At 49.5% G+C, this 15,000-nt stretch overlaps 1 protein-coding gene across 4 annotated transcripts in view; it reads right to left on the bottom strand.

The window, feature by feature from the left end:
- PDE2A (phosphodiesterase 2A) overlaps positions 1 to 15,000 on the bottom strand; it is a 794,043-nt gene that overhangs the window by 115,008 nt on the left and 664,035 nt on the right. For all 4 annotated transcript variants that reach the window (XM_088461174.1, XM_088461173.1, XM_088461172.1 and 1 more), the window contains one exon: positions 12,742 to 12,869. In XM_088461174.1, coding sequence (XP_088317300.1) covers positions 12,742 to 12,869 — 128 coding nt within the window. The remainder of the gene's footprint in view (positions 1 to 12,741; positions 12,870 to 15,000) is intronic.

The raw sequence follows: 15,000 nt of genomic DNA, 5'->3' as shown, positions 1-15,000 counted from the left end.
TTTGGGAGTAGAAGCTCCAGCTGCTGGCAGGGAGAGAGGGAACCTTGGGTTTGGGAGTAGAAGCTCCAGCTGCTGGCAGGGAGAGAGGGAACCTTGGGTTTGGGAGTAAAAGCTTCAGCTGCTGGCAGGGAGAGAGGGAACCTTGGGTTTGGGAGTAGAAGCTCCAGCTGCTGGCAGGGAGAGAGGGAACCTTGGGTTTGGGAGTAAAAGCTTCAGCTGCTGGCAGGGAGAGAGGGAACCTTGGGCTTGGGAGTAGAAGCTCCAGCTGCTGGCAGGGAGAGAGGGAACCTTGGGTTTGGGAGTAGAATCTCCAGCTGCTGGCAGGGAGAGAGGGAACCTTGGGTTTGGGAGTAGAAGCTCAAGCTGCTGGCAGGGAGAAGGGGACCTTGGGTTTGGGAGTAGAAGCTCCAGCTGCTGGCAGGGAGAGAGGGGACCTTGGGTTTGGGAGTAGAAGCTCCAGCTGCTGGCAGGGAGAGAGGGAACCTTGGGTTTGGGAGTAGAAGCTCCAGCTGCTGGCAGGGAGAGAGGGAACCTTGGGTTTGGGAGTAAAAGCTTCAGCTGCTGGCAGGGAGAGAGGGAACCTTGGGTTTGGGAGTAGAAGCTCCAGCTGCTGGCAGGGAGAGAGGGAACCATGGGTTTGGGAGTAGAAGCTCCAGCTGCTGGCAGGGAGAGAGGGAACCTTGGGTTTGGGAGTAGAAGCTCCAGCTGCTAGCAGGGAGAGAGGGAACCTTGGGTTTGGGAGTAGAAGCTCCAGCTGCTGGCAGGGAGAGAGGGAACCTTGGGTTTGGGAGTAGAAGCTTCAGCTGCCGGCAGGGAGAGAGGGAACCTTGGGTTTGGGAGTAGAAGCTCCAGCTGCCGGCAGGGAGAAGGGGACCTTGGGTTTGGGAGTAGAAGCTCCAGCTGCCGGCAGGGAGAGAGGGAACCTTCGGTTTGGGAGTAGAAGCTCCAGCTGCTGGCACGGAGAGCGGGAACCTTGGATTTGGGAGTAGAAGCTCCAGCTGCTGGCAGGGAGAGCGGGAACCATGGGTTTGGGAGTAGAAGCTTCAGCTGTTGGCAGGGAGAGAGGGAACCTTGGGTTTGGGAGTAGTAGCTCCAGCTGCTGGCAGGGAGAAAGGGAACCTTGGGTTTGGGAGTAGAAGCTTCAGCTGCTGGCAAGGAGAGCAGGAACCTTGGGTTTGGGAGTAGAAGCTCCAGCTGCTGGCAGGGAGAGAGGGAAGCTTGGGTTTGGGAGTAGAAGCTTCAGCTGTTGGCAGGGAGAGAGGGAACCTTGGGTTTGGGAGTAGAAGCTCCAGCTGCTGGCAGGGAGAGAGGGAAGCTTGGGTTTGGGAGTAGAAGCTTCAGCTGTTGGCAGGGAGAGAGGGAACCTTGGGTTTGGGAGTAGAAGCTCCAGCTGCTGGCAGGGAGAGAGGGAAGCTTGGGTTTGGGAGTAGAAGCTTCAGCTGCTGGCAGGGAGAGAGGGAACCTTGGGTTTGGGAGTAGAAGCTCCAGCTGCTAGCAGGGAGAGAGGGAACCTTGGGTTTGGGAGTAGAAGCTCCAGCTGCTGGCAGGGAGAGAGGGAACCTTGGGTTTGGGAGTAGAAGCTTCAGCTGCCGGCAGGGAGAGAGGGAACCTTGGGTTTGGGAGTAGAAGCTCCAGCTGCCGGCAGGGAGAAGGGGACCTTGGGTTTGGGAGTAGAAGCTCCAGCTGCCGGCAGGGAGAGAGGGAACCTTCGGTTTGGGAGTAGAAGCTCCAGCTGCTGGCAGGGAGAGCGGGAACCTTGGATTTGGGAGTAGAAGCTCCAGCTGCTGGCAGGGAGAGCGGGAACCATGGGTTTGGGAGTAGAAGCTTCAGCTGTTGGCAGGGAGAGAGGGAACCTTGGGTTTGGGAGTAGTAGCTCCAGCTGCTGGCAGGGAGAAAGGGAACCTTGGGTTTGGGAGTAGAAGCTCCAGCTGCCGGCAGGGAGAAGGGGACCTTGGGTTTGGGAGTAGAAGCTCCAGCTGCCGGCAGGGAGAGAGGGAACCTTCGGTTTGGGAGTAGAAGCTCCAGCTGCTGGCAGGGAGAGCGGGAACCTTGGATTTGGGAGTAGAAGCTCCAGCTGCTGGCAGGGAGAGCGGGAACCATGGGTTTGGGAGTAGAAGCTTCAGCTGCTGGCAGGGAGAGAGGGAACCTTGGGTTTGGGAGTAGTAGCTCCAGCTGCTGGCAGGGAGAAAGGGAACCTTGGGTTTGGGAGTAGAAGCTTCAGCTGCTGGCAAGGAGAGCAGGAACCTTGGGTTTGGGAGTAGAAGCTCCAGCTGCTGGCAGGGAGAGAGGGAAGCTTGGGTTTGGGAGTAGAAGCTTCAGCTGTTGGCAGGGAGAGAGGGAACCTTGGGTTTGGGAGTAGAAGCTCCAGCTGCTGGCAGGGAGAGAGGGAACCTTGGGTTTGGGAGTAGAAGCTTCAGCTGTTGGCAGGGAGAGAGGGAACCTTGGGTTTGGGAGTAGAAGCTCCAGCTGCTGGCAGGGAGAGAGGGAACCTTGGGTTTGGGAGTAGAAGCTGCAGCCAGAACTCCAGAACAAAACTGGTGCTGACACTCTAATAGAGAGCGGCTGGATGATCGCAGACAAGTCTGTTATAATATAACATTCACCAGCGATGCAGCCAGGTAAGCCATGGTCTTCTCCTTTCATCAGAAACATGATGGGGCCTAATTTAGAGATGGGCGCTAATACAACCGCGATTGTGCCTTTTTACCCAGCGTGACTGCGTCTTTATGCTAATTCCACAGCTGATGGGAACTGTACAGAGACACCCACTTTCCGTATTAGGATGTACCATTAGTCACACATCATTCGCACCATCGAACATTGCACCATCCCAGTGGTGCAATGTCCATCTTAACATGGCCACAAAAATGAGTGCAACAGCATAAAAAGGCGTAGTCGCTGACCACGACACACTCGCATCTGGCTAACCACCCCCGTTGCCACCCAGAAATGCCCACTGAAATTACCCCTCTCTGCGTCCAGATTCGTTCTGCACCCTCGGTCGATTGCGCAGACTGAAACAAATTGGCAGCTTGCATCAAATATCATCACGGGTTAGGTATGAAATCCCGGCGACTGAAAGTGAGGTGACTTTAAATTGGCTTTAACCCGGCAAGTATAGCGGGATGCACAGCCGCCAAGGGAGACAGTAGCGATTGCTGAGGCAACGTCGACCCGCATCTGGCACCTGCCGACAGTCTCTGGGAATGCCGTCCTCCTCCAAACACCGCAGCGCTGTACAGCCTAATAGGCTATGGCCAGGTATCATTGATTTACAGCGGCATCTGATCAGACCAATTGCACTTGACACATTATTTCCATATATATATATTTTTTCTTCTCTTTTTTTCTGGACATTAATTTAATATATCAACTGGACTGTTTTTTCAGTATCAGGTGCTCATCAATTACCCCAATTTAGATTGCACAAGATACTTGAATGCACTATTTATTCAAGTAGTATTTGACAATTGAATGTTTGTTTTTTAATTAATTGAAACATATATTTTTATAATAAAAGGGTGTATATTTATATGTTTGGAGCCATGACTGTTTTTTGATGCATGTGAATCCTGCGATCTACGCAGTAATAAGGCGTATTAGCGCAGTCTGTGAATAATTCATGTTCTGTCTTTTTTTGGGGTATTCACAAATCCCATAGTTTAAGAATTTCTGCTTCAATTTAATTAATTACAGACATCTGTGTATTTAATTTAATTTATTCATTATTTTCCTGATAAGTGCCAGTTACATTAGTTTGTTGGCTATATTTTGATATAACAATATGTTGGATTTCACCCATCCTGCAACCTGGCATCTCTGGATCGCGGGAACGCTGCAATCAGTCGTTGGTGTATGGGGGCCATAAGTAATGGCCTACATATACTAGTGATGGATTGTTGCAGGATCCAGCGGTCGGCATTTCCGTTTATATCACAGGATCGCGCAGTCGCCTAGTGTATGGGCCCCTTAAAGCGGGCAAAGTATAATGCATGCGTCTATTATAACACCGGCAGTAGCACATGGCAGCTGGGAACAGAACCGTTATAAGCGGGGTCCTGTGGTAGCACCCCCCAAACGTTGTCCCTTTGCATGATTCCAGTTGGGGTGCTTATTAAAGAGAAATCCTGTCTGCTGAGTGCGCCCTGAAAACCGAGCTAGCAGGGTATGAGGGGAAGTTAAAGTTGGTTCATAAACTACATATAAGGCTCATAATTCCTCACTCTCTGAGATGCAACATTCGTGGCACCAACAGGTCAATGCAAACATCTGCTGCTTCTGCAGCAGCCGATATGTTACGTCCATTAATTGACTTTCCAGAGCAGACGTACAGATGGAGAGGAGGTACCACATGCAAACTACAGACAGGTCATTTACTGTACAATTAGAGAATGTCTCTTCCTCTGAGATCCAGCAACTTTAGAGGTTACTTAGCTGGGAAGATTCACTTAGCCCAGAAGAGATGCACTGGGGTCTATGGGCCTGTTTCAGACCCGCTCGCAAGCGCTGAGTGCTCGCAAGCGGGTCGATGTTGGCCCAGTGTGGGAGGGAGCCGGCACCATCGTGCACATGCGCGAGACCCGCGAGGTCTCGCTATAAGGGGGGAGTGCTGTCGATGGTGAGTGACAGCACGCCCCCTTTGGTGGGCGTGCCGGGGGCGTGGCTGCCCAGACGGAGGCGTTCCCATGGGAACGCCTACCGTCTGGTGCCGGCCCCACTGATATCAGTGGGAAGGCTTTTGGCTCTGATAAAGCCGAAAGCACTCCAGGGCTTGCGGCAACGAGACTCTACCACAAGGGTCTCGTTGCAAGCCCGATGGTCACGATGGTCTTGACCATCGCGACCATCACCATGGCCGCTCGCTATAGCTGTGGGTGGCCATCCACAGCTGTGCGAGCGGCCAGGAGGCCGCTCTAAAAAAAGAGAAGGACGGCCCTGATTCAGAGTGAGCGTTCTGTCAGAGTGTCCGGCTCTGAATCAGGGCCTCTGTACTAAGCCTTGGACGGAGAGAAAGTCCCAACCAATCAGCTCCTAACTGTCATTTTTCAAACACAGCCTGTGACATGGCAGTTAGGGGCTTTATCTCCATCCAAGGCTTAGTAAATAGACCCTGTCTCTAAAAGTTTTAGGGACTTCCTGCAATTCACGGTACCCAGATTCATCACATTGTAGCGTAGTATTATCAGTATCATCATGTTCTGCACCACCGTATACAGGAACAGAACATCCAGCAACATGACAAGTGACCACACAGGACAGTTATAATCAAGTTCACAAATTTATATATATATATATATATATATAAATGGCGTGGTAAAGGTGACTGGGGGGGGGTGCGGTCGTTGACAGAGTGAAGTAGCCAGGAGGGAGTGCATGTAGAAATGAGGCTGGAGGTGTAGAGCTTTGTAGGGGAACCAGAAGTGTGTAATGTAGCCAATGCTGAAGGTCCATTGAAGGAGGGAAGAAGATGAGATCAGTGTTGGACATGTTGAGATTTAAGTAGCACTGAGACATCCATAAGGAGATGGCAGATGGACACCTGAGATAGGAAAGGAGGAGAAAAGGCAGGAGAGCATATACAGATTTGGTTGTGTCAGTGTTTACAGGGGGTGGTGGGACCGGAAGGATGTGGTTCATCAGGGAGATGTGTAGAGCAGGACGAGCAGAGGACGGAGCCTTGGGGTAGGGAGAGAGGAGCAGGGGGCAGAAGTGATCCAGGAGATAACAGTGGCGAGAAGGCAATGGAGAGAAGGACGTGTAGGAGGAGTGGGTGCTCATGGTATCGGTGCCAGCAGAGCGGTCTGGGAATGTTAGAATGGAGAGAAGGATGTGTAGGAGGAGCGGGTGCTCATGGTATCGGTGCCAGCAGAGAGGTCTGGGAATGGTAGAATGGAGAGAAGGATGTGTAGGAGGAGCGGGTTGCTCATGGTATTGGTGCCAGCAGAGAGGTCTGGGAATGTTAGAATGGAGAGAAGGATGTGTAGGAGGAGCGGGTGCTCATGGTATCGGTGCCAGCAGAGAGGTCTAGGAATGTTAGAATGGAGAGAAGGATGTGTAATAGGAGTGGGTGCTCATGGTACCGGTGCCAGCAGAGAGGTCTGGGAATGTTAGAATGGAGAGAAGGATGTGTAGGAGGAGCGGGTGCCCATGGTATCGGTGCCAGCAGAGAGGTCTGGGAATGGTAGAATGGAGAGAACTGGGAATGGTAGAATGGAGAGAAGGATGTGTAGGAGGAGTGGGTGCTCATGGTATCGGTGCCAGCAGAGAGGTCTGGGAATGTTAGAATGGAGAGAAGGATGTGTAGGAGGAGTGGGTGCTCATGGTATCGGTGCCAGCAGAGAGGTCTGGGAATGTTAGAATGGAGAGAAGGATGTGTAGGAGGAGTGGGTGCTCATGGTATCGGTGCCAGCAGAGAGGTCTGGGAATGTTAAAATGGAGAGAAGGATGTATAGGAGAAGTGGGTGCTCATGGTATCGGTGCAAGCAGAGAGGTCTGGGAATGGTAGAATGGAGAGAAGGATGTGTAGGAGGAGAGGGTGCTCATGGTATCGGTGCCAGCAGAGAGGTCTGGGAATGTTAGAATGGAGAGAAGGATGTGTAGGAGGAGCGGGTTGCTCATGGTATTGGTGCCAGCAGAGAGGTCTGGGAATGTTAGAATGGAGAGAAGGATGTGTAGGAGGAGAGGGTGCTCATGGTATCGGTGCCAGCAGAGAGGTCTGGGAATGTTAGAATGGAGAGAAGGATGTGTAGGAGGAGTGGGTGCTCGTGGTTATCGGTGCCAGCAGAGAGGTCTGGGAATGTTACAATGGAGAGAAGGATGTGTAGGAGGAGCGGGTGCTCATGGTATCGGTGCCATCAGAGAGGTCTGGGAATCTTAGAATGGAGAGAAAGATGTGTAGGAGGAGCGGGTGCTCATGGTATCGGTGCCAGCAGAGAGGTCTGGGAATGTTAGAATGGAGAGAAGGATGTGTAGGAGGAGAGGGTGCTCATGGTATCGGTGCCAGCAGAGAGGTCTGGGAATGTTAGAATGGAGAGAAGGATGTGTAGGAGGAGTGGGTGCTCGTGGTTATCGGTGCCAGCAGAGAGGTCTGGGAATGTTACAATGGAGAGAAGGATGTGTAGGAGGAGCGGGTGCTCATGGTATCGGTGCCATCAGAGAGGTCTGGGAATCTTAGAATGGAGAGAAAGATGTGTAGGAGGAGCGGGTGCTCATGGTATCGGTGCCAGCAGAGAGGTCTGGGAATGTTAGAATGGAGAGAAGGATGTGTAGGAGGAGCGGATGCTCATGGTATCGGTGCCAGCAGAGAGGTCTGGGAATGGTAGAATGGAGAGAAGGATGTGTAGGAGGAGTGGGTGCTCATGGTATCGGTGCCAGCAGAGAGGTCTGGGAAAGTTAGAATGGAGAGAAGGATGTGTAGGAGGAGTGGGTGCTCATGGTATCAGTGCCAGCAGAGAGGTCTGGGAATGTTAGAATGGAGAGAAGGATGTGTAGGAGGAGTGGGTGCTCATGGTATCGGTGCCAGCAGAGAGGTCTGGGAATGTTAGAATGGAGAGAAGGATGTGTAGGAGGAGTGGATGCTCATGGTATCGGTGCCAGCAGAGAGGTCTGGAGAGAAGGATGTGTAGGAGGAGTGGATGCTCATGGTATCAGTGCCAGCAGAGAGGTCTGGGAATGTTAGAATGGAGAGAAGGATGTGTAATAGGAGCGGGTGCTCATGGTATCGGTGCCAGCAGAGAGGTCTGGGAATGTTAGAATGGAGAGAAGGATGTGTAATAGGAGCGGGTGCTCATGGTATCGGTGCCAGAAGAGAGGTCTGGGAATGTTAGAATGGAGAAGTGACCATTATACTTAGCAGAGGGAGGATCGTGGTCCATTTAATGATGTACACCTACAGTAGCAGTGCAGCATGTTCCCCTGTAATCAAATTAAGACTTACAGATGCTTTATAAAGTACATAGAACAGCGGTGGCCAACCTGTGGCTCAAGAGCCATATACGGCTCTTCCGTTGGTCTCATGCGGCTCCCCTGGCTGACACTGACTGCCTCCTCTGATAGTTCAGACGAGGCTCATCCTTTGTTGCAGCAGTTTAATCCACTCTGGAGGCATGTATGAGCGATCTGGTGATATCACGCCACAAACAGGATCTGGAGCTCAACTTGTCACTGAACCTGCAGCCAAGGAAGACATGGTCGTAGACGCCGGAGCCTACGTATGTGACACAGATAGTCCAACATGGCAAGAATGGTGGAGTTTTTTTTATTTGTTTTTTTCATTGTATTTGTAACGTGTGGGGGGGCTGGAGTGGCCTGTGGAGTTGGAGGGTGTGTGGGGGACGGTAGCTGGACTGAATTGGCGTGGGCAGAGAGGGTGGGGGCTAGAGTGGCACATGAGGGTCTGCTGGAGTGTCATGAGAGACTGAAGTGACACATGGGGGTTGCTGGAGTGACACATTGGGGTTGCTGGAGTGACACATGGGGGGCTGCTGTTGTGACACATGAGAGGCTGCTGGAGTGACAAATTGGGGGCTGAAGTGACACATGAGAGGCTGCTGAAGTGACACATGAGGGGGACTGGAGTGACACACGGAGGGGCTGGAGTGACAGCAGGGGGAGATGGATAGTATTATGTGAATCTGTTTTTTTGTTTTTCAATGTATTTTTTGTGGCTGTGGCTTTTTCAGTATATATTATGTGAGTTTGGCTTTTCAGTGTATTTTATGTGGATCTAGGTTGTTTTAGTGTATATTATGTGGATCTGTTTTTTCAATGTTTTTTATATTGTTCTGGCTTTTTATTTCCCTTTAATAGTTACCTCCACTGTGATTGTGTGCATGCGCATTTACATGCTCCTACAAACATCATACCAGTGGCGTGGCCTAGCTGGTCACGCCCCTTTTTGCACGTGCGCCTTTGGCGTGCGCATGGTCTCGGCTCTTTGACATGTCTATAGATATTTTGGGGCTCTTTGCCTTTGACTGGTTGGCCACCCCTGATATAGAATAACGTCCTCCATCCCCTGACATCGCATGTAAAATTCCCCTGCACCAGAAGTTGGTTTTATAACGTCTAACTTTGCGTCTTACAGATTCAAGAGCTGAGCGCTGTGCGGCGCCAGACGGAAGATTTTTATTACTTATTTCTTTGAATTTCAGGTGAAGACAAATGTGATTAAAGACGTCACCCTGACATGTTGGGGGACAGTACACTGTAACACCATCCATTGTTTAATGACACACATGCCCAGATCTGTACTCGCCGGCATGTCAGGATACAATACCGTATCCTGCGAGGCCTCCAGTGATAATGTGCGAGACGTCTGCGCCTGATTATGGCTGGGTGAGATCTGACGCTGTGAAAGATCCCGGAAGTGCTGCTATGTGCTGAGAGGTGATCACCTCTCTCTGCTCTGCAAACTAACAGCGTCTGACAGAGGCGAGGAATAACGCCTGCGTGATGCTCTGATCCAGACACCGCCAGCTAGATGGGAACCAGTGACACCCTGAGCACGGAGGGCATCGGGTTATGGGGGTCTATCCATATTCAGCAATGATTTTAATGCAGAAACTATGATTTCCGGATTTTTTATGTAAATCCCTTATTCAGCAATGGTATAATGGAGAAGATAACGCAATTATCTTCTCCACTAATTCCCATCCGGCAGAGTAACGCACTGTAGGGATCAGCCATTGATGCATTTTGTTATTCAGTAAAGAAAAAAAGTGTTAAATTAACTCCGCCCAGTCTCCGTGCCTGCTTCCCGGTAATCGCCGCCAGGTACGTCCAATTACAGCATGTTATACCTGCCTAAATAGACTGACATATGTACACAGGCTTTTTATATTAGTCTGTATACATTTATATTTATGTGCTATTATATTTAAAATGTATATATGCATTTTAAATATAAACGCACATAAATTTACATGTATACAGACTAATATAAAGCCTGTGTACACATGTCAATCAATTTGAAGATGCACTTACCAGTCTGCGGTCACAAAGCAGGGACGGAGACTGTTCCCGAGCGTATGCACAGAAGCAGAAACAGGAGGCATTGCTTTTCCAACTGATAACAATGCCCAGGGGCGTCGAGAGGGGGGGGGGATGGATACTAATTACCCACCGCCCCCCCTCCCCCACTATTGCATCACAGCAGCCCAGCACACGCTGCTGTGTGCTGGGCTGCACTGGGAGACTGCTTGCGGGTGCTAAGAACCACAGCAGTCTCCTATGCCTGTGGGGGGAGCGATCAGGCTGATTGCACCAGGCTGAGGGAGCTCACTGCGCCCCCCTTTGTTGCGCTGCAAAACTTTTTTTTTAAACCTAAGGGGATGTGGCCACGCCTCCTGCTATTAGGCCACGCCCCTTTTTTACCAGGGCTCGACGCGGCTCTTGGCAGGCCAGACAATGCAGGGACAGCGTGTTACCGCAATCGCTGTCCCTGCTCAAAACATGCCATAACTTTTAACAATTAATTAAATATCGTGACAATGTTGCCCGATAATATTCTGCCCAACATAGTCACTGGTGCTGAAGAGAGCCCTAGGGGCCTATTCATCATGACATAATATCACTAGTGATAATTATGTTTTAAACTCGCCGCGAGTTTAAAAGATGTCTTGGAGGCATTCATCATGCCTCAATCATCATGCCTCAATCATCATGCCTCATTCATCATGCCTCAATCATCATGCCTCATTCATCATGCCTCAATCATCATGCCTCAATCATCATGCCTCAATCATCATGCCTCATTCATCATGCCTCAATCATCATGCCTCATTCATCATGCCTCATTCATCATGCCTCAATCATCATGCCTCAATCATCATGCCTCATTCATCATGCCTCAATCATCATGCCTCAATCATCATGCCTCAATCATCATGCCTCATTCATCATGCCTCCCTAACAAAAGTATCACTTCCGAAAAAGCTGCTCTTTTTGCAGACTCAGCTTTCGGACGAGTGATACCTTTCCCCATGCAGCTGAGGTATCCACAAGGATTTCCTCACTGCTGCATGGCTCCCCCCCCTATTCCCCTGCTGGCTCACCTCCTCACTCCTGCGGTCCCCACCCCCCGCGTGAGTCCGATGGCCCCCTCACTTCATCACATCTCACCTCTTCTGTTGGTGTCTTCGGCCAGTGAGTGTGGCCATCTCAGTAACACCATCAAGCTCCCAATAAAATGCCTTTTCAGAACTTGATGAATAGGGTTCTATGTACTAAGCCTTGGATGGAGATTAAGTGAGTGGAGATAAAGTACCAGCCAATCAGCTCCTAACTGCCATGTCACAGGCTATGTTTGAAAAATGACAGTTAGGAGCTGATTGGCTGGTACTTCATCTCCATCCAAGGCTTAGTACATAGACCCCTTATTTTTTACAAAAGTATGTGAAAATATTATTTTTTACATGATGAATAGGCCCCTATGCGGTACAATAAGTGCACCGCACATTACTTATTACCTTCTCCTAATAATGTATCATTGTGTTTTTCTCTTCACAGCTTCTCAGGAAAGATAAACTACGGTGACTATTATCCATGGTGGACGTTGGCATTCAGGCCTCATGGCGGGTTATCAGTAGGACAGTTCCCCCCCCCCCAGGCCATGATCAGCTCTATGCACAGCCGGGTGACAGCACCTCCCACGCTCTACAGCTTAGGCCGTATTCAATTAGAGGCGAAAAGCCGCGATTGGCGAAAAGTTTTCGCCAATGCGCGGTTTTCGCCTGTTTCCGAAGTATCACCCTATTCGATTCCAGGAAGTTTTCGCCTAAGCAAAATCTCCACAGGCAAAATCAGGCAAAAAAGTTTCTCCACCCAAAGGCAGTAGAACAGAAGTGCAAAATCCCTATTTTTTATTAAAAGTGTGGGGACTTGGTTCAGAACCCTTTGGGCACCCCCCCTAATGACTAATTAGGCAAAACTATTTTTTTTTAAATCTTAGTACCCCCTAAAAAAAAGCATGTCATTTTTGGGGTGAAAATGTAAAAAGTGTTTGAAAATGGGTATTGGGTGGGGTATTTTGGGGGGCTGTATGGATGGGGCAGGTGTTTGGGGGGCTGTATGATAGGACAGATGTTTGGGGGGGTGTATGATAGGACAGATGTTTGGGGGGCTGTATGGAAGGGGCAGGTGTTTGGGGGGCTATATGGGTGGGACAAGTGTTTTTAGGATTGCAGGGGTCTGCAGCAGTTTTTTTTCTAAAGTTTTCTTAAAATGCACTTTATTAACTCCAAACTATACTAGTACCCATTTAAATGTACCCCCAATTTCACTACAGTAATTATTACTCACCAAAGAAATTGTTTTATATCATTATCTCACACTAGCGTAAAAGTGCATATAACAGCCATCTGACTCAATGTAGGAACCCAAAATACTTTTATTACAGCTATTAATACACTTCTGTACTGATTACCATGGTCACTTACGCTTTTTTGGGGGTGCAGACTGATTTCCCCCCAAAAATAAGTTTTTTTCGCTAGTCGCGGCATTCGCGCGTCCGCGTTTTTGCCTGTTTTGAAACTGAATACAGCAAAAAGCGGGAACACGCATTGTGAAAGTACGTGAAAACAGGTGAAAACAACGCGCTTTTCGCCGATCCCGGCTTTTCGCCTCTACTTGCATACGGCCCTTAGTGGGAGTTTGGATCCAGGAGAGGTAGATGGGAGAAACCTCCTTTAATACACAACTGAGCCCATCAATCTGCCAAGTCTGTTGCTGTCATTTACTTACTGTCCTCCATGTTTGTTGAAGGCGCAGGCCAAGGCCACCACCTGCGATGTCGCTCGGCTTATGACTGGGACGCAGAGCATGGAGCGGACCTCAAAGCCCAACATGTTGTTCAGCTGCTTGTGCTCCTCCTAGAGAGACAGTGACACAAGTTACCTCTCGCACAACTATGTCACTACTACATCACACGCCGCTCTATGTCTGTCTGCACGACACATGCTCAGGATACATTGTATCGGCTATACTGGGTGCATGAGCAGCGTTTCCCTGCCCTGGAGACGTTCCGATATCAGACATATGGCAGAAGAACAAGCCCTTGATACATAGCACTGGTTACTCTTCATCTCTGCCATCCATCATCATCATCATGGCCGCTCCCAGGCAGTAATTGTGGATCACAGAACTGAGTAATGAGGGTAACTGTCAGTGTTATTCTTACACATATGAGTGGGGGTCTCTTACATTCAGATAAAGCGGCTGCACTTACTCCAGGGGGAGCATGTCTGTTACTTCACAGACGGACACAGGGCCTGATTCAGCAGCGTTTGCAAATGCAACGCCATACGCGGATCAAACGATTTTTAGGCATATAAGCTGCGATCGTACTGCCATTACGGACGCACAGGGGAATCCATCGCAGAGCGAGTGACAGGCCGTCAGCGTTTGGAGGTGGTGACGGGGGAGTGGTAGGAATAACGCTGGCGTGCCTGTCTGTGTGAACGCCGTTGCTTGCGGAAGTGGCCGATGTGCGTCGATGGTACCGATGTTTACACAGGAGAGCGATAGTGGTTGGATGTAAGAAGGCAGCAGGGGGCATCTCTATGATGCAAACCAAAAATGTGGTAGTTGCTCAATCAGGTAATTGGCATACCACAGGTGCTTGTAAAGGGCGGGGTTTATACTGAACACAGAAAAAAGGGGATTTGCCCTCCAGCACACTGTAGCCAAAACAATGCTTAAATCCTACTTGATAATAGAGATTCAGAGGTATTAGTTACATACATTTGCAAACATATGAGTAAGCGCCAGGCCTCGTCAAGGCTCCTCCATACTGGCGTCCCTAACATTAAGGGGTTATCACCACTTAATTCACATAGAATATTTTTTCACTTCTCTGATTGTTTGTATATTATTTATGTCATTTTAATTCTTTCTCATTTCATTAACACTTATTGATTTATCCTTACACATCTATCCTTTACACTTCACAATCACCTTTTTTCCCCTTTTCGTGTGATGCCCTGGGGATGGTCCTTAGCTGGAATTTTTTGGGGTGCCTTGCTTCTCAGACATGAACCCCTTAATGTTAGGGACGCCAGTATAGAGGAGCCTTGACGAGGCCTGGCGCTTATTCATATGTTTGCAAATGTATGTAACTAATACCTCTGAATCTCTATTATCAAGTAGGATTTAAGTATTGTTTTGGCTACAGTGTGCTGGAGGGCAAATCCCTTTTTTCTGTGTTCGGCATCTCTATGATGGTTGCACTTTTGCAAGCATTAGCATAATCGCTGTTGTGAGCGCCGTTCAGGCCCCTCGGTTTCTTCCATTACATTGTAGATGAAAATAAACAATAAAGACCAGATTCTGAGTTGAATGCAACATCATTTGCCGCTGTCACGTCTGTGACTGTAAGCTAATGTCGCTATAAAGCGTTTCCCTGGTGCACAACCGTGCGTCCGAATGTGCAAGAACTGAGGCGCCCACATACAGTGTCCATAGATGCTGCTCTGCTGTACAGTGCGTCTGTGTATAGCCTCCATTGTGAGCGGCTATATGTCTCTCTGTACACCACTGCCTTCAGCGGCTCGCCCACGCCATTCCCATAAGCCACCCCCCTGCTGCCTCCCAGTCACCGTCCAGGAACGCCCCGCACGTTTCTGCTTCCTTATTTCTGCGTCTACATTTGTTCTGCGACTCAGACACATACGCAGATGAAAAACATCGCTCCACTGCGTCCAACATCGCCGCTGCATCCGATTCAGAATCAGGCCCGAGTGATCAAACATTCACAAGTGCAAGAGGTAGCAGTACAGAGACAATTGGCATACACGCACTATCCCTCTACATCTAACTGTATAATACAGTCTATTCCCCCATTTCTCTAAGCTTGTTACATATAGTTTAGCTGGGGTTGTTTTCTATGTAGAATAGTATCTGAATTGAGAACAGCTTAAACAAAATGTACCTGCATAAATATAGCCCATGTGTTTGCACACATGACAGCATGGAAGCTCGGGGTATCTAGGCAACGGCATCCCA

Source organism: Taudactylus pleione, unplaced genomic scaffold (genome assembly GCF_031769625.1).
Source record: "Taudactylus pleione unplaced genomic scaffold, aTauple2 ptg001023l, whole genome shotgun sequence".
NCBI lineage: Eukaryota > Metazoa > Chordata > Amphibia > Anura > Myobatrachidae > Taudactylus > Taudactylus pleione.
Note: the sequence above shows the minus strand (reverse complement) of the source record. Positions and strands in the feature narration are given on the sequence as shown.